Consider the following 22,953-nt stretch of genomic DNA (forward strand, 5'->3'; position numbering starts at 1 on the left):
ACTGTAGCAAGAAAACGCTTATTTGGCACAATCATGTAGAAAAAACATTTTTTACAAAAACATGCTTTTAACTGACATTTCGACCATTCCTTCTGGTAGTCAGTTGTGTACAAGAAGAATTGGAAGAAAATGTGGCCAGGGCAAAAGAAACATAACTGATAAATCCAATCAAGTGAAGGTCATAATATTCAATGCATGTATGTAAAAATGGAACCAGATAACTTGAGGGGATGAGTGGAGCTGGGATCCATGAGGGAGGGGAGAATGATGAATGGGATGACACCAATCAAGACAGGTGGAGCTCATACCTTGTTGTGTTGAAATAAAAACCCATCGTACAACTATTTTCAATAATGAGATAATTCTCTTACAAGCTAAAAGCATGTTGGGTTTTACAAATGGCAAAGAAAGTATTGGCTCTACAAACAAAAGCTGTAGAAAGAAATTGCCTGTACCATGGGACTGGATGACAACAATCACAGATTAGGATCACAGAAAAGAATCCAAGCCATGAGTGCGGTGAAATACTAAAAGATACAAAAATAGATGCTTTGAAGCATAGAGCAAGAATTGTGGCTCAGATAAACCTAACTTCTCATATTGTCTCCAGGAGTAGTGAAAAACTAGGAGAGGTTATTTAAACTCTCTACTAGATTCACCAGTAAAAACAAAGTAACATTATATACCTTCTTAACAGTGATGATTAAATTTCCCAAATAGAAGTTATGTGTTAGATATAAAATAGTGACAAATACCCAAACACTGAACAAACTTCAGGGATCTCATCAATGGATCAAGGATGCTTGGAGCTGCAGTTCCTGAAATACTTAAATCACAGCATATTAGTTGGAACAAATACAAAAGTTTCAATAACCATCTTACAAGAAGAACTATTGTTATTACTTTCATTGTTATTGTCACTGTATTACTATAACAGATTGGAAAAATTACCTGTAACAATGTGCATACATTTAAAAAATTAAAAACGCAGAAAAATAGAAAATAAATTTTAAAAGAAGGACACAACCACTTGTCCTTCACTAGCCATGATCACATGAGACTCAACCTCTACCCTGTTCCCAGTTCACTTCAAAATATTTCATAAATGTCATCTTCTCAGGAGTAGTAGTAATATTAGGTTCGACTATCATCCTAGAATAGATGTTTCATTGGGCCAGTGTAGCACAAATTCACATTGAATTGAAACCCCCTTGTACAACTACTTAAAGATAGTAAAAGTTTTTGTGGATACTGATTTTGAGCTCCAAAACTAGATAACTTATTGATCAATTAACCATTGACCAATTAACTCATGTCTCAGATATGAATAAATCAGGCCGTACATATTCCATACAGTTATTTTATTATAAAGATATACAAGTCAAGGGGGGAAAACCGAGTAAACTATAACTTATAAACATCTTTCGACATGAAAGGATGGATTCGATGGAATAAGACAATAAGTGTGAGTAAAACCATAAGTCTTCGGAGTTTCATCTACAACAAGAGTTGCTTTGCGTTCCTGCTTTACCATTCATTATCCAACTGCAATTTCCTACTGCATGAAAAATTTTTCTCATGGCATTTTTCACCTCTTCATTTCTCAGAGTATAAATGAGGGGATTCAGCATAGGTGTCAGGATACCATAAAACACCGCCATGCTTTTGTCTATAGATAAAGTAATGGATGGACGCATATAACTAAACACACAGGGCACAAAGAACAAGGTGACCACAGTGAAGTGGGCCCCGCAGGTCGACAGGGCCTTGCGCCTCCCCTCTGCGCTGTGGGACCTCAAAGACAGCAGGATGATGATGTACGATGCCGCCAGCATGAGGAAGTTCAGCAGGCAGATCACACCGCTGTTGGCAACCACCAGCAGACCAATGACATAGGTGTCCGTGCAGGCGAGCTCCAGCAAAGGGTACAAGTCACACACGAAGTGATCAATCACATTGGGTCCACAGAAGGGCAGCTGAAGGACCAGGAGGAGCTGGATCAATGAATGCAGGAAGCCCCCCAGCCAAGCCACGCCCACCAGCATGGCACAAAGATGTCTGGTCATGGTGGTGGTGTAGTGCAGGGGCTTACAGATGGCCACGTAGCGGTCATAGGCCATCACCGTGAGCAGAATGATCTCAACACCACCCAAAAAATGGGCCCCAAAGAGCTGAGCCATGCAGCTGTCGTAAGAAATGGTTGTCCCCTCATACAAGGAATCAGCGATGAGTTTAGGTGCCAAAGAAGAAGAATAAAATGTGTCAATAACGGAGAGGTTGGCCAGAAAAAAATGCATAGGGGAAGCCAGGACGGCGCTGAAGGTAATGGTGACCACAATGAGCATGTTGCCACAAACTGTGATCACATAGATAACCAGAAAGACCACAAAGAAAACTCTTTGTACCTCTGGCTTCTGTGAGAGTCCAAGCATGAAAAATTCTGTAATGTTGTATGATGTTTCCATGGACTCTGAGGACGCTGAGAATGCAAGTAGGAGGTTGCCTATAAAATCAAGATAAACATAAATCAGAGGATTTGTTCCAGAGGCCTTCAACTGCTCCACTTCTCTTGGTCATTTTCGTCTGCTGTGTGCCCATGCTATGGCCAGAATCATGCTAGCAAGTCAACCTAATTTACTATGCACGCGCGCACACACACACACACACACACACACTGCTGTATACATTTTATGTATTTCTGAGTTTCATTTTCCCTGACCTGGGTGAAATCCTTCTAGCTAAAGATCACTAGTTGTTTAGTCTACAGGGAAGACACAATACAAAAGATAAAGGGAATTTGGTAGCCTCAAAGGAGAACTCAAATATTGTAATTTTTGCAAAGGCAAAGTTTACCTAAATAAACACCAGGAAATGAGTACTTGGAAGGGGATAGGTGGGGTCAAGGGGAGATGGATAGAGTATTGGAGAGGAGAAGATGGGAGAACACACTCAAGAATTCAGTGTATATTCTACAAAATTAAGAAAAGTGAGGGAAAGGATAAGTTGTGAGGGATGGGTGAGAATACAGAAAGGGGTGACCTTAATCAAGATACATCATATTCATTAATTGTTTGTTATGTGGCAACTCTATTGTACAGCTACTTAAAGGTAATGGGGGGGGGTCCGGTCGTGGGGCCTGAACTCTGGGCCTGGGCGCTGTCCCTCAGCTCTTCAGCTCAAGGCTAGCGCTCTACCACTTGAGCCACAGAGCCACTTCCGGCTTTTTTTTTTGCTTATGTGGTGCTGAGGAATGGAAGCCAGGACCTCAGGCATGCAAGGCAAGCACTCTAGCACTGAGCCACCTTCCCAGTCCCAGGTAATAAATTTTTTTAATGAATTGGTGAACATCAATGAGCATCACTCTACTACATGATTCATTTCTTTCGTTCTTTAAGGGAAGCTACTAGTTCAGAACAAACAGATACCCTATCATAAGAGCTATAAATTATTAACTCATGTGGTAAAATGCATATACATACCTTTCATTTGCCTCATAATTTTATTGCAATACCTGTACTTATCTTGACTTTGGTTTTCTTTTTTTAAAATTTTATTGTAAAGGTGATGTACAGAGAGGTTACAGTTATATAAATCAACTAATGAGTACATTTCTTTTGGAACAGTGTCGCCTCCTCTCTCATTTTCTACCAGTTTTGCCCCTCCCATCCCCCATCCCCCAAAGTTGTATAGTTTATTTCCAACATAGTGAGTATCACTGCTGAATTGGTTCACCCTTTTTCCCACCATTTCTATGCTTCCCCTTCCCCTCCCCAAATCAGTTAAACTTATATATAAAACAAAGGGCTCAGGAATCAGAAACATTAACCAAGGGAAATAAACCAAAGCGGGGGGAAAGAACCATAAACAGTGCAATTTAAAAAAAAAACTCTTTTTTCCAGTTCTTGGAGTTCATTTCATTAAGCATCATTTTATATGCTCATATGCTCATAGCTATTGAGCCCTTGTGATCCCTTCCTAAAATATCTTCCTTTGGTCTCACTCTGTGAATGTTTAGACTGCTGTTTAATTAATCATTTGACTTTGACTTAATGAAAAAATATCACTAACACATCCATCCCTATCCTTTTCCTTGATAGATAGACCTTTACTTTATTCACATAAGCTAATTGCACATAGGTGCTTCACTGTGATAGCTCCACACAAACAGGTAGTACATTTTGATCAAACACACCCTCTTTGTTACTTCCTTAAGCCTCTTCCTCTTCCTTTCTAACATTATGCTAATTCATGTATATACACAATGTACTCCAAAGGCCGTCATCAAATAACCAAGCTTTCCAACTTGTTGAATGCTTCATACAACAACTAAAAAAGAACCATTACAAAGAAAGGAAGGACACTTTGATTTAAGAAACCCTTTGCTGATCAGAAAGCTTCTTTGTCTCTTCTCTCCAAGCTTATTACAAGAAGGAAAACACAGTGTTTCAAGAGCTAAATGTCACAGAGACTTTTTCAGAGCAGAACTTTCTAGCCAGGAGGCCAGACTCACAGTAATAAAGCCCTAATCATTGTGATCAATCACCTGCACGCACTTTGCAAATGACTTTGCATGTATGAGCTCCTTTAAAACTCACATCATTATAAATACATTATGAACAATAGCAAGAAAGAAAAAAACCACTTGTGTCCCTATCTTGGGATTCATTAGCTTAACATCATCTTATCTGGTCATATATGAACTTTTCTGCTTGTCCCAGACATATACTAGTTATTGCAAATAAGGGAAACCATGGGACCTATGTTTCTTTGGGCCTGGCTTACTTCGCTTAATATAAATTTTTTCAACTCTTTCCATTTCCTAACAAATGGGGCAATGTCATTCTTTCTGATGGAGGCATAGAATTCCATTAGATAGATAGATAGATAGATAGATAGATAGATAGATAGATAGATAGATAGATAGATAGATAGATAGATCCATTCATCTACTGAAGGGCATCTGGGTTGGTTCCATATCTTAGCTATAGTAAATAATGCTGCAATAAACATAGTCGTGCTGGTAGCTTTAGTATGATCTTGTTTGTGATCATTTGGGTAAATGCTCAAAAGTGGGATTGCTGGGTCATAAGGGAGCTCTATGTGGAGTCTTTTGAGAACCTCCATACTACTTTCCAAAGTGGTTGAACAAGTTTACACTCCCACCAACAATGCAGTAAGGTTCCCTTCTAGCCACATCCCCTCCAGCATCTGTTGTTATTAGAGTTCTTGATTATAGACATTATAACTGGGGTGAGGTGGAATTTCAATGTTGTTTTGATTTGCATTTCTTTTATGGCTAGAGAGCTTGAACATTTGTTGATTTTTTTTTGTTTCTTTGTATGTTCCTCACCCACGGTATAACCCCTGTTTTCACTGTATTTGATGTCGGTGCCCTGCATCTTATATATACACTTATCTAGCTTGGGGATGGGAAGGGAAAAAACTAAATAGTGATACAGGATTGTTACAACAAGATGTACAAGACGCTATGTTGAAAAACAAACTTTACAATATAGGTGGGGGGAAGGGGGTGGGGGGAGTGTAGTTGTGGAGGTGGGAAGGGAGGGTAGGGAAAAGCAAAGGAGGAGGTAACAATGCTTGATAGGAAATGTACTCATTACCTTACTCAGGTAACTGTAACCCTCTGTACAATATTTTTATAATAACAAATATATTTAAAAACTCACATCATTTCCATGAGGCAGGCTTCATTTTAATTTTCATTTTTCACAGGAAGAAAGTGAAACATTACATTTAACAATTTTTCTGTGTATGCTGGCCTCAAGTGCCTCATTGTTCCCCCCTCCTCCTTTATCATAGTTTCAGAATCACAAAGAGAAAATAATAGGTAGAGCTGGGATTCTGCACCCATACAGACTTGTCACAAGATCTAGGGGCTTCCCTGTTTCATACTGTCACTGAGACACATCTGGGGTTAAATCATTCCTTTACCATTTATTCTCCAGGTGACCATGGACAACTTTTTAAAGCCGCAATGCTGTTATCTATACAATGGGAAGTATTCACCACTACTATATGTCAATTCCTTAATGTTTCTATAAAACTATAAAAAGATAGGTTATGAAAAATGCTATACACAGATGTCTATAAAAGGCTGGATGGTACAGTCGGTAGAAGGCATCCCCTTCCACCGTGCATCATCAGCACCATGAACAGCAACTCTTCCTGCGGCTGGATTTCGTTTCCTTTCATTTGATTTTTAATCAGAATTACAGATCCCACCTCAACATTATCAAGACAACAAATGATAACAAATGCTGGTAAGGATGTGGGAATGTAACTTTGGGAATGTAAACATGTTCAACCAGCTTGGAATACAGTATGGAGTTTCCTCAAAAAAAAAATCCTAGGCTAAGGACACAAGTGGTTTTTTTTTTTTTCTTGCTATTGTTTCTAACGTATTTATAAGGTGAATTTTTTTGCTTTGTATGCCCCTCCCCCATGGGATAATTCCTGTTTTCACTGTATTTGATGTTGGTATAATTTGGGGAGAGGAAGGGAAAAAACAAATTGTTTAAATAGGGATACAGGTGGACCCATTGCAACAATGAGATGTACAAGATGCTATGTTGATAAATGAACTTTACAACTTGGGGGGGGGAGTGTAGTCGTGGAGATGGGAGGGCAGGGATGGTAGGGGAAAAACAAAGGAGGAGGCAACAATGCTTGATGAGATATGTACTCATTACCTTGCTCATGTAATTGTAACCCTCCTCTGTACAGTATTCTCACACAAAAAAAAAAACTTTAAAAAGATAAAAATAAAAAACCTATCCTACAATGAATCAATTCCACCCCTGGGCATTATCCACAAGATTAAAAACCAAGATCTAGTAAAGCCATATTCATTGTAGCACTATTGACCACAGCCAAAATATGGACTAAGGATGGAATATGAATCATGAAATTGTGATAATATATACACAATGGAATTTCATTCTTCCATTAGAAAGAATGAAAGTCAGGATCAGTGAGACAAAGGATACATGCTTTCCCTTATATGTGGAAGCTAGATTTAGTTTACAAACCTATAAGTAACTAAGTTGGGTGGTATGGAACTGTATACAAATGTATTCACTGGAATATGGTACATTCGAGGGAGATTTCCTTAGACAGGCAAAGTCAACGTTAAGCAAAAGAAACACAGGAAGTAGGCACTTGAATGGGTGGCATGGGGCCAAGGGAAAAAGGGTAGATAAAGAAAAGGGAGAAGAGGGAGGAAATGCAGTCTAGATTTCAACATGTAACCTTCAAAATTAAGAAGAGTGATGGAAGGGGTGGTTGGGGGGGGATGGGTGAGAATGTTGGAAGGGGTGACATTGATCAAGATACATTGCATTTTTAAACTACTTTGTTAAATGGCAACACCTTTGAACAACTACTTTAAGATAATTTTAAAAGTTATAGAAACCGGGCATTGATTGCTCACTCCTGTAACCTTAGCTACTCAGGAGGCTGAGATCTGAGAATCATGGTTCAAAGCCAGTCCAGGCAGGAAACTCCATGAGACTCTTACCTCCAATAAACCATTAGGAAACCAGAAGTGGCACTGTGGTTCAAGTGGTAGAGCACTTGCCTTGAGATGAATAGTACAGGGACAGCACCCAAGCCCAGCATTCAAGCCCCACAACCGACTAAATAAAGTTATAGAAAACTTACATTCAACTATGTGATTTTCTGTTTCTTTGATGTTCTTCCCCCATGATACAATTCCTGTTGTCACTGTATTTGATTCCAGTGTCCTGCATCTTGTACATACATTTTTCTAATTTGGGGAGGGGAAGGAAAATAACAAAATGCTGAAATAAAATACAGAAAATACAGGATGGCCCATTGTAACAATGAGATGTACCAGACAGTATGTTGGAAATGAACTTTACAACTTTGCAGGGGGGGATTGGAGAGAGGAGAGAGGAGTTGGGGTGGTGGGGAGGAAATGGAAAGGGATGGTAGGGAAAAATAAAGACGGGTGTAACAATGCTTAATAGGAAATGGACTTGTTATGCTAAAGTCACAGGACCCCCACCAAGAAGACCACTGAGAGTCAGACTCTACAGCTATTTTATTTAAATGGGCTGCAGCTCGGGCCTCGTCCTACACTCGACACAGTGGAGCCAAGGAGGAGAGCCCTGAGCTAAGGATTTGCAGGTCTTATAAAGGCACACAATCAACCAGGTGTTTGGATTACCACCACGTGTTGCTCTGCTAGACAGAAACAAGCAACAAGTGGTCACTGCCTCAAAACTTTAACCTTTCAGACTCATTACCTTGCTCATGTAACTGTGACCCCTCTGTACAGTATCTTTGCAATAAAAAATATATATTAAGGGAAAAAAAAGAAAACTTACATTCATCAGATTTGAGGACATCAAGTGGGTCTCCAGAATTTTCTTACATCATGGAGCAGTAAACCTGAAAGATTTCTGGAAGGATCATTGAGGCCAGATCCAGGAGTCTAACCCTAAGTTTCAGTTCCACGTTTTTAAAATCTTAAACAAGATTCAAACTGTTTCTACATTGCAGCATAGCTCAGACTTGACACTTGCTATCAATTAAAGAAATGTATCTGGACTGAAAATTCCTTACAGTAGAACTAGATGAACACCCTCAAAGGGAGTCATTCATTTACCAGCAATTATAAGAATTCATTCCATCTTCCACTTCTCTTTTATGTGCTGAAGAACACAGTAACATTTAAAATCATCTTCCAGTTGCCTTCATTTTAATGCTGAATTTGAGACTAAGTTGGTCCAGCATCACATGAGTGACCTGAAACAAAAACAAAACTAGAACATGGCTGCTTCATTGCCTTAGGCTGTACCCTGTAAAATAAAAATACCACCTTCCACTGTCTGCTTCTATTTGACTTTTGCAAGTCAAAAAAGCACTGTGGATAATATTTGACAGGGCTGGGGGAAGGGATATGTTGTATGTATTGCAGAGAAAAGATAGCTAGCTTGTTTCATCTGCCTTCTGGGAATAACTTTTATCAAGCTAGTCTCTGAAAAATCTTTCTCCTTTCACTGAAAGGGGCGATTTATAACGTGGAAATGATAACAGGAATTATTGTCCGTCTATCCTCTCTGCTCTCTGCCTCTCTGCGGGAAAGCTAATTTCCCCCTCACCTGTGTTATAAAGTGAATTATCCAAGAAGCCATATTTTGAAGGATGGAATATTGGGGTCTTTATTACAACACTAGCAGTCTGCAGGCCCCCCATTGTAACAAAGGCCTACAGCCTGCAAATACACATAACATGGTTAGTAAACAGGCCAGAGAGGAAAGAAAGAACAAAAGCAACACTAACAAACCAATTCAGCTCGGATGGAAAGCTGAATTAGGATGCTATGATGACCAGAGATGAGCCAGGAGACAGGACACAGGACATGATCAAGGAGATACACATGGTATGGTGTCCTGGCTGCTAGGCTGCTCTGGGCCTAAAATAGGTCAGGGCAGGGGGCAGGTCCACAGGAAATTCCCAGACCTAGGCACTGGACTGACAGATCCAGTAACCTATCAGCCAAGTGCCCGCCCCTGTCTCCAGGGATCTGAGCATGCCCATCACCTGGGAAGCAGGGCATTTCCTTCCCCCAACATGAAGACAAGAGGCCAGACCCTACCAACCACCACGTGGCCAATATGGCACTGACTAGGCCTGACCTCTTTACTTCATTGCCCTTTTTTTATGTACATGAAATCACACCATTGATTTTTCTATAAGTGGGCCAGTTTTTGCCTGGGCTGTTCTATCTGTTGTAAGGTGAATTATCCCAGAGGCCACATTTTGGTAGATGGAATTTTGGAGTCTTTATTACACGTTAGCAGTCTGCACACAGCCAGTTGTTACAAAGGTCTGCAGCCGCCAGATACACTTAACACGGTTAAGAGAAAAAGAAAGAACCAAAAGAATACCAATAAACCAATTCAGCTCCTATGGAGAGCTGAATTGGAATACCATGACCACCAGAAATGACATGGGAGACAGGACACGGGACAAGTCACGGAGACACACATGGCATGGTGTCCCGGAGCCTATTCTCCTCCAGGCCTAAATAGGGTCTGTGCAGGGATCAAGGTCTCAGGACACTTCCAGTCCCAGACACTGGACTGACAGGTTCACCCGTCAGCCAAGTGCCCACCCCTGTCTCCAGGGATCCAGGTATGGCTATCACCTGAGGGGGGTGGACATCACCCTCCCCCACCATGAAAACAAGATGACATCTGCATTTCTCTGAAGCAGAGTCCTCCTAGCCCACCTTACTTCACCTGCTGGAGTAAAGTTGGAACCCATTTCTTCCATGTCCACAGGTTGGAACAAGGTTGAAACCATCATTTAATTAGTCCCTGTGAACACAGTTTGGTCTCTCAAGAAAGTAACTTCTATTCTGCCTCTTAAATTCATCCAATATAGACTATCTAGAGAGAAAGCCCTCCAACTGTCTGGAAGAAAGGGGAGTTAGGATTTTTCAGGGTCTGATATCAAAGGGTCAGTGTTTTTAGGGAAATTGCTGAACAATGAATCAAGAGCACCAATTGTGCTAAAAGAGCAAAGAGATCAGAGTCAAAACCACTTGAATTGGAATCATGGTGCTATATTTCCATCTTTCAGCAAGTACTTATTCAAGCCACAGCAAATGTAAGGCAGCGGCTTGCTAAATGGCATGCCTGTTGTGGTGAATAAGATCAAGTTGGTTCCTAGCATCACAGATCATGTGTTCTAAAATGAGCAGTACCCACCTCCTAAAAACAAAAAAATGAAGAGACTGGTCACTTGTGGATCATGCCTGTAATTCTACCTAACCTATTCCAGAGGCTGAGATCTGAGGATAATTGTTCAAAGCCAACCTGAAGTATATCTCAGGAGCTAGAGCAGCAGTTAAGAAAATAAACTGAGTGAACATAAATTTGAACTGAAAGTTCAAACCCCAGAACTGAAAAAAAAAATTTTAATATGGGAAACTAGAGACACGTACTCGAAGAGTAAATGTTAAAAGTATAAAGAAAACAAAAGTTTTCTAGTAAAAGAAAAGAAATGAAGAAGAGATGGGCTAGATCTTGGAAGGACAGTCATCTGTTTCTTGGCCTGGTTTGTGGCTATCTTGGTATCCTTATTTACAATTCAAACATTTTTATTTTGTCTTTATTACTAATTGAAAAATAATTGTATAAATACTTGTGGGATAAAAATTATCTGAAATACGTTTAAAGTTGCTTCTTGACTTATAATGGGATTACACCTAAAAGCCCATCATAAATTGAAAATACTGTAAGTCAAAATGTACTTCAACACCTAGTCAAATGAACACTATGACTCTGAGTAGCCTAGCTTACACATGCTTAGAACATGTATAATAGCTGGATTTTCTAACAAAAATTCTGTTTTAAAATAAGGCATTTAATATCTTGTGTATATGTAGAGATGGGCATTTTGTGGCCATTGTAGAATAGGAAATCACAAAACAATTTCCAACTACACTGGCAGCACCATAGACTTTAGAATATCAGTTGTTTACCCTCATGATCACGTGACTGACCAGGAGCTGAAATTTCTACTTCCATTTAGCATCAAAAATACTATCCCAGTGCATATCATTAGCCCACGGAAAGATTGAAATCCAGAACTTGAAGTATGGCTTCTACTAAATACAAATCACTTTTGCATCAATGTAGACAAACGCCTACAAGTTGAGCTATCAAAAGCTTTGGAATGTGGTGCCTTCTCTTCCATTTGTCTTGACATTTTTGTTATCATTTTTAATTTCTCCTTTGACCCATTAGTTGTCCAAGATGATGTTATGTAATTTCTATATAATTGTACATTTTCCAATGGTCCCTTTGAATGTTAATGAACTAAATTTTCCAATCAAAGAGCATTAAATGTCAGAGTGATTAAAAAAGACTCAACTGTGTGCTGCCTACAAGAGACTCATTTCACCTTTAAAGACACACTTGTGATGGAATAGAAAAAGACATCCCAGGCTTGTGGGACCTAATAACTATTCCTTAAGTCAACGCCTATAAAAAGACACAAAGAAGACTATTATATTGTGAAAGAGATGTCAACAAGAGGTTGCAATTATAAATATGCATGCAATTATTTACCATAGCTAAGATATGGAACCAACCCAGATGCCCCTCAGTAGATGAATGGATCAAGAAAATGTGGTATATATACACAATGGAATTCTATGCCTCCATCAGAAAGAATGACATTGCCCCATTTGTTAGGAAATGGAAAAACTTGGAAAAAATTATATTAAGTGAAGTAAGCCAGGCCCAAAGAAACATAGGTCTCATGGTTTCCCTTATTTGCAATATCTAGTATATGTATGAGTCAAGCGGAAAAGGTCAGATAATGTGATGTCAGGAAAATGAACCCTTAGATGTGTATTTTAAGGTTTTTTTCTTTCATGCATGTGTCTCTAACGCATTTATAAGATTATCTCTTTGTTGCTTTGTATGTCCCTCCCCCACAGTATAACCCCTGCTTTCACTATATTTGATGTCAGTATAACTTGTGGAGGAGATGGGGAAAAACCAGTTGTTTAAGGATACAGGTGGACCTGTTGCAACAATGAGAAGTACAAGTTGTCATGTCCAAAACGAGCTTTACAACGTCGGTGCGGGGGGGGGGGGGGGAAGGGGGGGAAGGAGAAGGATTGGGATTGGGGGGGAGGGGGGAGGCTGGGAAGGGATGTGAAGGGTAAACCAAAGGAGGAGGCTGCAATGCTTGGTAAGAAATGTATGCATTATCCTGCCCATGTAATTGTAACCCCTGTGTACAGTATGTTCACAAATAAAATTAAATTAAATTAAAAAATAAATAAATAAATAAATATGCATGCAACCAAAATTGAAATTCTTAACTATATAAAGCAAATACTAATAGATATGAAAGGAGATATAAACCATAAGTATTAGTAAGGGAACTTCTCCATCATCAAATATGGACAGATTATCTTGGCAGAAAATCAATGAATCCAATCCCTGCCTTGAATTATTCTATGAATCAGACCTACACAGAATATTCCATGCAACTGCACAGAATATACATTCTTCTTAAGCAAAGTCAGAACTTTTCTTCAGGGAAGATCATTAGGCTGCAAAGCAAATCTTGGCAAATATAAGATTAGAGTCATATAGAGCATTTTTTTCTAGCCACAATGATATACAATGAAAAATCAATAGCAAGAATCTTGACAAATCCTGGTTTTAATAGTTTAGTTAAGCTATTACAAAGAAGGTGAAGTTTTATACAATAATTTTTCTGGTTAACAATTTAGGGAGTGAATAGATAGTGCATAAATTCGCATATTCATAGCAGTTTCATTCTGGATTTTTGACAGTCTCTGTTTCATCAAGACCATATGAATTCTCCCTGAGAATGATTCATTATTTCCTTCCCTACCATAAACTGTGTCCTCCTTCCAGAGATTGCTCATTTTCTCCAGAGATTCTTCATGGCATTTTTCACCTCTGCGTTCCTCAAGGTATAAATCAGGGGGTTAAACATGGGCGTCAAAATACAATAAAACACAGCCACTATTTTATCTATGGGCAGAGTAGACGACGGCCTCATGTAAATGAATATGCAGGGCACAAAGAACAAGGCCACCACAGTGAAGTGGGCCCCGCAGGTCGACAGGGCCTTGCGCCTCCCCTCTGCGCTGTGGGACCTTAAAGACTTCAGGATGATGATGTACGATGCCGCCAGCATGAGGAAGTTCAGCAGGCAGATCACACCGCTGTTGGCAACCACCAGCAGACCAATGACATAGGTATCCGTGCAGGTGAGCTCCAGCAAAGGGTACAAGTCACACACGAAGTGATCAATCACATTGGGTCCACAGAAGGGCAGCTGAAGGACCAGGAGGAGCTGGACCAATGAATGCAGGAAGCCCCCCAGCCAAGCCACGCCCACCAGCATGGCACAAAGATGTCTGGTCATGGTGGTGGTGTAGTGCAGGGGCTTACAGATGGCCACGTAGCGGTCATAGGCCATCACCGTGAGCAGAATGATCTCAGTTCCTCCCAATAAATGAGCAACAAAGAACTGGGCCAAGCAGCTCTCGAACGAGATGGCCCTACCCTCATACAAGGAGTCAGTGATGAGTTTGGGAGTCATACAGGAAGAATAGCAAGTATCAATAAAGGATAAAACAGAGAGGAAAAAGTACATGGGGGAACCGAGAGTGGGGCTGAAGATAATAGTGATCATGATGAGTAGGTTGCCTACAACAGAGACCAGGTAGACAACCAAAAATAACACAAATAAAACTCTCTGCACCTCAGGATTTTGTGAAAGTCCCAGCAGAAAAAATTCTGTGATGTTTCGTGGAATGTCCATGAATCATAAGCTGCAGAAAGAGATTTAAAAAAAAAAACAAAGGTTTGTTACTGTCTCTTTCAAAACCTTCCAAGAAGTTGGGAGTGATCAGTATTTATGGAATATAATTAATCCAAATCCTGAATTCAAAAGAACCTGCTAATCTGGCAAATCACTAGTTAATCACTAGATAATCACTAGTTATTTTGATTAAGTGCAGAGATAATAAAAGACAAAATAAATAACTCAAAATAATGTATTTCTTGATTGTTGACAATTGTGTTCATAATAATCCTTTGTTTTCAAGTAGAAAATTTCCTCATGGAGTTTTTGCCATGGTATTCAATAGAATAGTGCAATGACTATGCTTTATAATTTTTATATATAGAAGATAATATATGTGTATCTAGAGAAGAAGAGCTTAAGGATTCCAAATTTCAAGAAATTAAAAAAACAAAATGCTAACTGCTCCAATTTGACTAGTGCATGCTTGTATGCTTGTGTTCAAATATCACACAACACCCCATTGATATGTACTATTATTATATATGCCAATCAAAAAGATTCAGAACAACTTAGAATTTTTTTTAAAACTCACTATACCCCATAAGTATATATAAGTATTATTTATCAACTTAAAAGCATACTCATTTACTTTTATTAGTTTTTTCATTAAGAATAACCATTTATAGCCTGGGTACAGTAGCTCATGCCTATGATCCAGATATGCAAGAGGCATAGATAGAAAGATTATGATCCAAAGCCAGATGGGGAAATAGCATAACACTATATCTGAAAAGTCACTATAGCAAAAAGTATTGGAGGAATAGCTCAAATGGTAAAGAGCTTGCCTAGCAAGCACAAGACCCTGAGTTCAAATCCCAGTTCCACCAAAAACAAATATTTAAATAACAAGTGAGAGAAAAATACCTTCCTTAATGTTTTCCATGATTTCTTTTTTTTTCCAGCCATGGGGTTGAACTCTGGGCCAGAGTTCTACCACTTGAGCCACAGCACCACTTCCAGTTTTCTGGTGATTTTATTGGAGATAAGAGTTTCATGGACTTTCCTACCCAAACTGGCTTTGAACAGTGATCCTCAGAACTCAGCCTCCTGAGTAGTGATTACAGGCATGAGCCACCAGTGCCCTGCCCATGATTTCCGTTTTAGAGCAATACTTCTAACTCCCAACTGTACTTCTCAATGCAAATAGAAGTCTCCACAAAACAGAACCCCTCATCTCACACTAGCTCATTTTTTTTAATTTATTGTGAAAATACTGTACAGAGCGGTTACAATTACATAGGCAAGATAATGAGTATATTTCTTATCAAGCATTGTAGCCTCCTCCTTTGTTTCTCTTTCAAAAGTTCCTCCATGCTCTACCAAAAGCATGAAACTCACATTTCCCCTTACTAGTCCATCTCATAATGCCAAAACTGGTAACCACATCCTATAAAATTCTACTATTTCACATTCATCCACCCACACCTTTGTTTTCATTTGTTTTGAATTAGTCTAAACATTCTGAACACCTTTTTCAAGCACAGACCAAGCTTCAACCACTCTTCTCAGAACTAGACATAGGTCCATTATAAAAATAAGCTTATTGTCCAACAGTATCAGAATTGAATTCTTCTACCTTGACTCTCACTCAAACACCCATTCAATCATCCACATGTCAGTCACTGTGATTTTTTAAAAATCTACATCCTTGTATTCAGTCATCCACTTATGTCACACCCGGTTTGAAACAGTCAAATGTCTCTCTTTACCTTGAGGATAAAGTCTAAGCATGTTAGTCTAGTGTTACAAGGAAGCTGCTGACGTATCCCTCTTGTTCTTCAGCTCCCCCACCTCACATCTGCTGTCCTTGATCAAGTCATACTCACAGTTGTAGCTTTCTGTGTGCTATTCTTCTGTTCTTACACAAAGCTAGGCTGAGGTATCATTCATTTCTGGAAGAAACATGATCTCTTTCCCTATTCCAAGACTTTCAACTATATTCCTAAAGGTCTCAGATCGCATCCCCACACTACACTGAGTTGTTTAGCTCTGTTTCTACCTTCCTCAGACTTGGAGTATCTTGAGAGCAGGACTTCTGTGTGTTTAGAATCCACATTGCCAGTCCTTAGGCAGTGCTTGATGAAATGGACACTGAATAAAATCCATATACAAAGCAAAGAAAAGGGTGACATTGTCCAAGAAGAATCAAACTCATTACTTGACTTATGGAATTGTAACCCCTCTGTATAATTCCTTCATAATAATGATAAAAAATCATATTTTAAAAGAAATAAAGGATAGAAAACACAATAACTAAATCTAGAGGAGTTGATCATTTCTTACCAGAATTTTTATTGCACTATAACAGGGCAGGCTGATAGGAACAACAGAATTCTTGGTAAGTAAGTCATCTGGACCATTCTTCTACTCACTTGATCTCCCTCTCTTTTCAATGATATGTTAGATATGTAGATAGGATTAAAGAAAATTCCTATAGGAAGAAAAATTATAATGAGAAGGTACCATTTTATAATCTCCACTCTGACTTGGAAATCTATTACAGTCTAAGTGTTCTGGGTTCAAAATCTAAATAAGGCATCTCATCCATTTGGGGGCTACAGGAGACTCTTGAATTATCATTTATAGTTTTCTTTTCCAAAAATCCACTTGATAAAATGAAGTGAAGTAATTCAGACCCCAAGAGACAAAGGATGAATAAATGTTTTCTCTTATATGTAGAAGGTAGATCTAATCTATAAAATAGAAGTAAACACATACAGCATTATATGCAAATATACATACACATTGACCCAAGTATGGTATATGCAGTGGAGAATTCAAAAGTGTAAGTCCTTAGAGAAACTAACTCACAGATCAACAAAATGAATACCAAGAAGCTGGACTTGAGATGTCAGATGAAGAGGTCCAAGGGAGGAAGTAGACAAATGGAGAGAGGAAATGGGGGATTCAGTCATAACATTCAAAATGTATCTTATGAAGTGTGGAAAATTGAGGGAAGGGCTAAGGTCAGGAGGGAGCATGGAGGATGATAAAAGGGGTAATACTGATCAAGGTTACATTGTGCTTATAAACTGGCATGTTGAATGGTAACCCCCTTGTACAACTACTTAAAGATAACTTTAAAAAGAGTTAGCATAGATCCCCACAAGTGAAGGGCTCAGTCCCATGACTGTTCCCAACTTCAACTCCAGGAGTGATTGAGCTGCCAGGCTCCTCAAACATCTGTCCAAATCGCCTGAGTGTCCCCTAAGACATTTTGATCGGGGTTTTCATATCCTGGGTTATTTCTAATCAGTTTTTGTCCTGAAGGTGTCCCACACTATGAACAGATCAGCGAAGAACTCTTCCTAGCAAAAATTGCTAACAGAGTTGAGGTATGGGGATATAAGATTATTCCTTCATTCCTTTATAACATACCAGGCACTGGCTAGCTATTAGGAAAAGAAAGAGAAGAAGGAAATCTGCTGGCCTTTATTCTCACACAGTCCATGGAACTCAATCCGCCCATGGAATTCACTCACAAATACTAAACTTACCTCCCTGTGCTCTGTGCCTCATCCTACAGAATCATGTTCAATGCTTACATACCCATACTTGGCAGCTGCTACCATGTATCCCCCCCGACTTGCAAATGGCTCCTGGGACCTATGTTCTACCACTTCTCCCTACATGCTGTCACATTCACTACTCCATCCTAGCCCTCCTAACCTTCAGTCTCCTTTATTTCGAGTTTTTAAATGTCCTGGTCTATCTCTATGCTCCAGTCCCTGACACCAAAGTTGCTGACTAGAGTTCATAGATTTCGATTACACTAAGTAACATTGTTGATGCTTCCAGCCTCCAGCCATAATCCTGAGTCAAGAACAAAGAATGATCAAAGAATTACCTTTACAGAGAGAACTGCAGAATCTCAGAAGAAACCACTGAGGAATGTTAACAGTACATTGATTTATGAAGTAGGAGGAGGAAGAGGAAGAATGGAGGAGGAAGAGGAGGAGGAGGAGGAAGAGGAGGAGGAGGAATCCTTTTGAGAAAGAACTTTAGAAAATTCTGTACTATCTACCTTCTTGTATTATTCTGAAGCAAAAGGGAGCTGAACTATAGCCATGAACATAGGATCATACAAAATAATATTTTATGAAATGAACCCCAAGAAAAGGAAACATGAGATTTTTTCAGTTGCTATTGTTGCTATTTTCATCTTCATTTCATATTGTTGCTTCATTTTCTTTTGTTGGTTAGTTTGTCTTTAGGAGGGTAAAGCAGGCACAAAAAGGGCAGAACAAAAGGTGAACAAATACAACAGGGGTACTCACTCGACACTATGTGGAAAATGAACTGTACATCTTGTGAATGAGGATGGGAGGGGAAAACTGGGAGAGAAAGAAGGAAGGGAAGACATGGTTCAAAAAGAATTACACTCATTACCTGGCTCAGGTAACTGTGATCCTTCTGTAGATCACCTTTACAATAACAATAAAATGTATTTTTAAAGGGAGCTGAAATTAGATTATGATATTAAGAGGGAACATGTACAAATTACAAGAAGAAGTTTATCACAAGTCCAGATGGGTAACATTTTGCTGGTACTCAGAGTCTGGACCTGATGGCATGTTCTCAGATTTCCTGGATGCTGACATTTAGAAATAGACATCAAGCTATCGTTTCTCAACGCCTCCATTCAGCCAGTTTGACTTCATTCTCTTCATTTGTAAACTAAGGATGCCAAGACTAAGGATGCCAAGGGATAGTGAAACTATTAAAGAGTATCAGAAAGAAGATCAGATTAAAACATTTCTAAGCAAATTGTGGCTACCAGAATGCTCTAGGAAGGGTGTAAAGTTGTTATTCATTATCACTTATTGTCTCTTTTCTTGATTCAAACCCTTATTATAAAAAGCATAAAATATGATATAGGAAACTTGACTCAAAATTCAGCAGACAAAAAACAATCAGCAGAGACAAACTGCAAACTGAGAGTCCTTAATGTGGGAAATAACAGAAAAATTCAAATTTAACAGATGATATCAACAATGAAGAAAATCTTACACAACCAGGTTGGAAGTTAAAAGACTTGAATAAGATCCAGTTGTAGTCTCTTACTTAGACATTTTCCCTAGTTAAAGAGTTCTTTAGCCGGGCACCAGTGACTACTGCCTGTCATCCTAGCTACTCAGGAGGTTGAGATCTGAGGCTTTCAGTTCAAAGCCAGTGTGGGCAAAAAAGTCTATGAGACTCTTATCTCCAAATAACTACCAAAAAAATGCTGAAAGTGGAACTGTGGCTCTAGTGGTAGAGCACCAGCCCTGAGAAAAAAAAGCTAAGAGACAATGCCCAGGCCCTGAATTCAAGCCCAAGACTGGCACCAAGAAAAAAAAAATCTGCAGGATTTCTGAAATACCCATTGAAATGCTGACATCTGTAAAGACGGATCCCAACATTCTGCATATTGCACCCACTATAACACCGAACTCACCTGCAGAGGGTCTGTGTCTTGCTCACTGCCTTCTTGGTGACTCTCTGGAGTCAGAAAGAGAAAGTGTGTGTGTGTGTGTGTGTGTGTGTGAGAGAGAGAGAGAGAGAGAGAGAGAGGGAGAGAGAGAGAGAGAGAGAGAGAGAGAGAGAGAGAGAGAGAGAGAGAGAGAGAGAGAGAGAGAGAGAGAGTTGTTCTGCCTTCTAAATGATCCCAGCCCTACTGTCTGGCTTCTTGAATGAAGAACATGTTAACTCCATTGTCCTTCATTTCCTGAATACTACAATAACTTGATGATCTCTTCCCTGAGTGTTGACTAGAGAGCCAAGCTTCAAAAGAACCAATTCCCTCCACTTCTCAAGCTGGAAAAATTGGCCTTGGCCCAGCAATTCAAACACTGTGTTAGTCCTCTGAGACCCTGCCCTAGAGGTTTCTAGACCCACTGAGTGTGGCCCAGGGCCAGGACAGGGAAACACAGAAAGGTGGACAAAGTCTGCCCTATATTCAAAACCAGTGGCCACAAGCTTCACAGCTTTCCAAGGTCAAATGTATCATCCAAATAAACAACCCACTGCTCCATCTCAGGGGCATGAAGGAATTCACTCCCACTCAGATTTCTGCTGTTGGGTTTTTTGGTTTTGTGTTTTTTGTTTTTGTTTTTTATGGTGAAAATACTGTACAGAGGGGTTACAATTACATGAGCAAAGTAATGAGTACAATTCTTACTAAGCATTGTTTCCTCTTCCTTTGTTTCCCCTTCCCATCCCTTTCCCTCTCCCCGCCACTCCCCCCACCCCCACCCCCGGGCCAAAGTTGTAAAGTTTGTTTTCGACATAACGTCTTGTACATCTCATTGTTGCAATGGGTCCAACTGTATCTCTATTTAAACAATTTGCTTTTTCTCTTTCCCTCCACAAATCATACCAACATCAAATGTCTGAGACAAGCAGAAACAGTCAGATAAGTTGATGTTAGACAAAATGAACCCCAAGATAAGGACTCAAATGTTTTTTTCTTGCTTGCTATTGTTTCTAGCATATTTATAAGATGATTTCTTTGTTGCTTTGTATGTCCCTCCCCCAGGGTATAACCCCTGCTTTCACGGTATTCTGCTGTTGGTTTTGTCCCCCCTCTATGCACAATATTCAACCTCAATCTTCTATTGCCTGCAAATGCTATTTTCTCACTTATGAAACAGAACTGAAAACAGCACCTACTTCCATGCTGCTTATATCGACAAAATGAGACCTTGGCACATGGTACTTGATATTGGCATTGGTGATTGGTATTATGCATTTGTTGTCAATTCCTTGTCCACGTCAGCATCATTCTTTCCATTCTTGCAACTGTTGTCTGATCAGCACCAGTTCTCTGAGCTGCTGCCTTCCTCCCTTCAGCATCTGAACCCCTGGTGGAGGATCCAACCCAAGGCTATGATAAAGTATAATGACAATAATGGAATTCTAAACCCTAGTAACAAACACAGGTACTCTTGATGCTCATGAGCTACACTACATACCAGGAAGCCTCCAGATTTTGTTGCATTTAGGCTACTTCCCATCTTCCAGTTCTCTTCCTCCAACTAGAGCCCTATATGTCTGTCTTGTCTGCCCCGGGCCCCTTGAAGCAAGTCAGACTTCATGAATGTCATTCTAACCTTACTGCCCTGGCAGTCACTTACTACCATAGTATCTATTTTATCATCTATGGCTAACACATAATCGATTGCCAATTACCAAGAACTTCTTTGCCTTGATTTTTTTTCCTTTTCAGAGAGATTTAGAACCTTATCTTCCCAATCTTCATAAAAAAAATCAAAGCCTTATGAAAAAACTTGCCTGAAAGACACAAAGAATCGCTAACTCTGAACCTGCATTCTACCATCACCCTTACTGTATCATGTCTTTTTTTAATTTTTTTTATTTTTTATTGTGAAAATACCATATAGAGTGGTTACAATTACATGGCAAGGTAATGAATACATTTCTTATCAAGCATTGTTGCCTCCTCCTTTGGTTCCCCTTCCCTAAAAGTCCTTTTTAGCTCTCTATCCTAATGATCTCCTCCTTGAGTACCCAATGGGTCCCTTCCCTAGATGACTTTTTCAACATTTTCACTCTCAAATGATGCCCTATCAGGCATGACTCAAATACTAAAGTAACATGTGGCTCAAATACAAAGCAATTGTACATCTCACCCACTAGAATAGTTATGTAAAAGTAATTGTAAGAATGTTATGATATTGCCATTGTCCAAAAAGAAATGTACTTTTTACCTGACTTAGGTAAATGTAACCCCTCTGTACATCACCTTTATAACAACTATAAAAAATATTTAAAGAACAAGAATATTAAGATATCGATAAGCTTATTTATTACCAGCAAAAAGGTAATGATGTAACTACTATGGAAAATATCATCAGCTCTTCAAAAAGTTAAACACAAAGTTTCTATCTGATCCAACAATTCTACTTCTAGGTATACACCCAAAAAAAAAAAAAGATTGCAAATAGGTGCTTAAGCAGATACTGATAAGTAAATGTTCATAAATCCCTATTCACAACAGCCACAAGATGGGAAGACTCCAGATACCTACCAATTGAAGATTGAATTTAAACAGTGATATACTGATACAAGGGAACATGACTCTTAGCCATTAGAAAGGAATGAAGAACCGACCCGTGCAGCAATGGAGATGAATCTTGAAAACATATCTAGTGAAAGAGTCCAAATAAAAAAATATTGATTCATTTTTGAATAAGATGTCAAGAATAGTCTCAGAGAAAAGGAAATCATATTTGTGATAACCAGAGGTTAAAGCTAATGATAATAGATAGAGGCTATTTGGGAGGGGTGATGAAATATGAACCTAAATAGTGGAGGTAGCTGTACAACAATATGAATATAATAAGTGTCATTGCAGTGTGCATGTTTAAACATCCATCTTATATTATGTGAGTTTTACTTTATCTTAATAACTTGAAGTACCTGCCTGCTGGACACCGGTGACTCATGCTTCTGACTTTAGTTATTCAAGGAGGCTGACATCTGAGGATCACAGTTTAAAGCCAGCCCACACAGAAGAGTCTGTGAGACTCACATCTC

At 39.2% G+C, this 22,953-nt stretch overlaps 2 protein-coding genes across 2 annotated transcripts; both read right to left on the reverse strand.

Annotated features, from left to right (window-relative positions):
* Nucleotides 1–1,493: 1,493 nt before the first annotated feature.
* On the reverse strand, nucleotides 1,494–2,465 carry LOC138834218 (olfactory receptor 4C3-like). The gene has a single exon (XM_070032965.1). The coding sequence runs from the start codon at nucleotides 2,463–2,465 to the stop codon at nucleotides 1,494–1,496; it is 972 nt and encodes a 323-aa protein (XP_069889066.1).
* Nucleotides 2,466–13,461: 10,996 nt separating this feature from the next.
* On the reverse strand, nucleotides 13,462–14,370 carry LOC138833730 (olfactory receptor 4C3D). Its single transcript, XM_070032025.1, has one exon. It carries the CDS (start codon nucleotides 14,368–14,370, stop codon nucleotides 13,462–13,464), a length of 909 nt encoding a protein of 302 aa, XP_069888126.1.
* Between the last annotated feature and the right edge of the window lie 8,583 nt (nucleotides 14,371–22,953).

The sequence above is a fragment of the Dipodomys merriami genome, unplaced genomic scaffold, assembly GCF_024711535.1.
Source record: "Dipodomys merriami isolate MVZ:Mamm:240054 unplaced genomic scaffold, mDipMer1.0.p SCAF_21, whole genome shotgun sequence".
Taxonomy (NCBI): Eukaryota; Metazoa; Chordata; class Mammalia; order Rodentia; family Heteromyidae; genus Dipodomys; species Dipodomys merriami.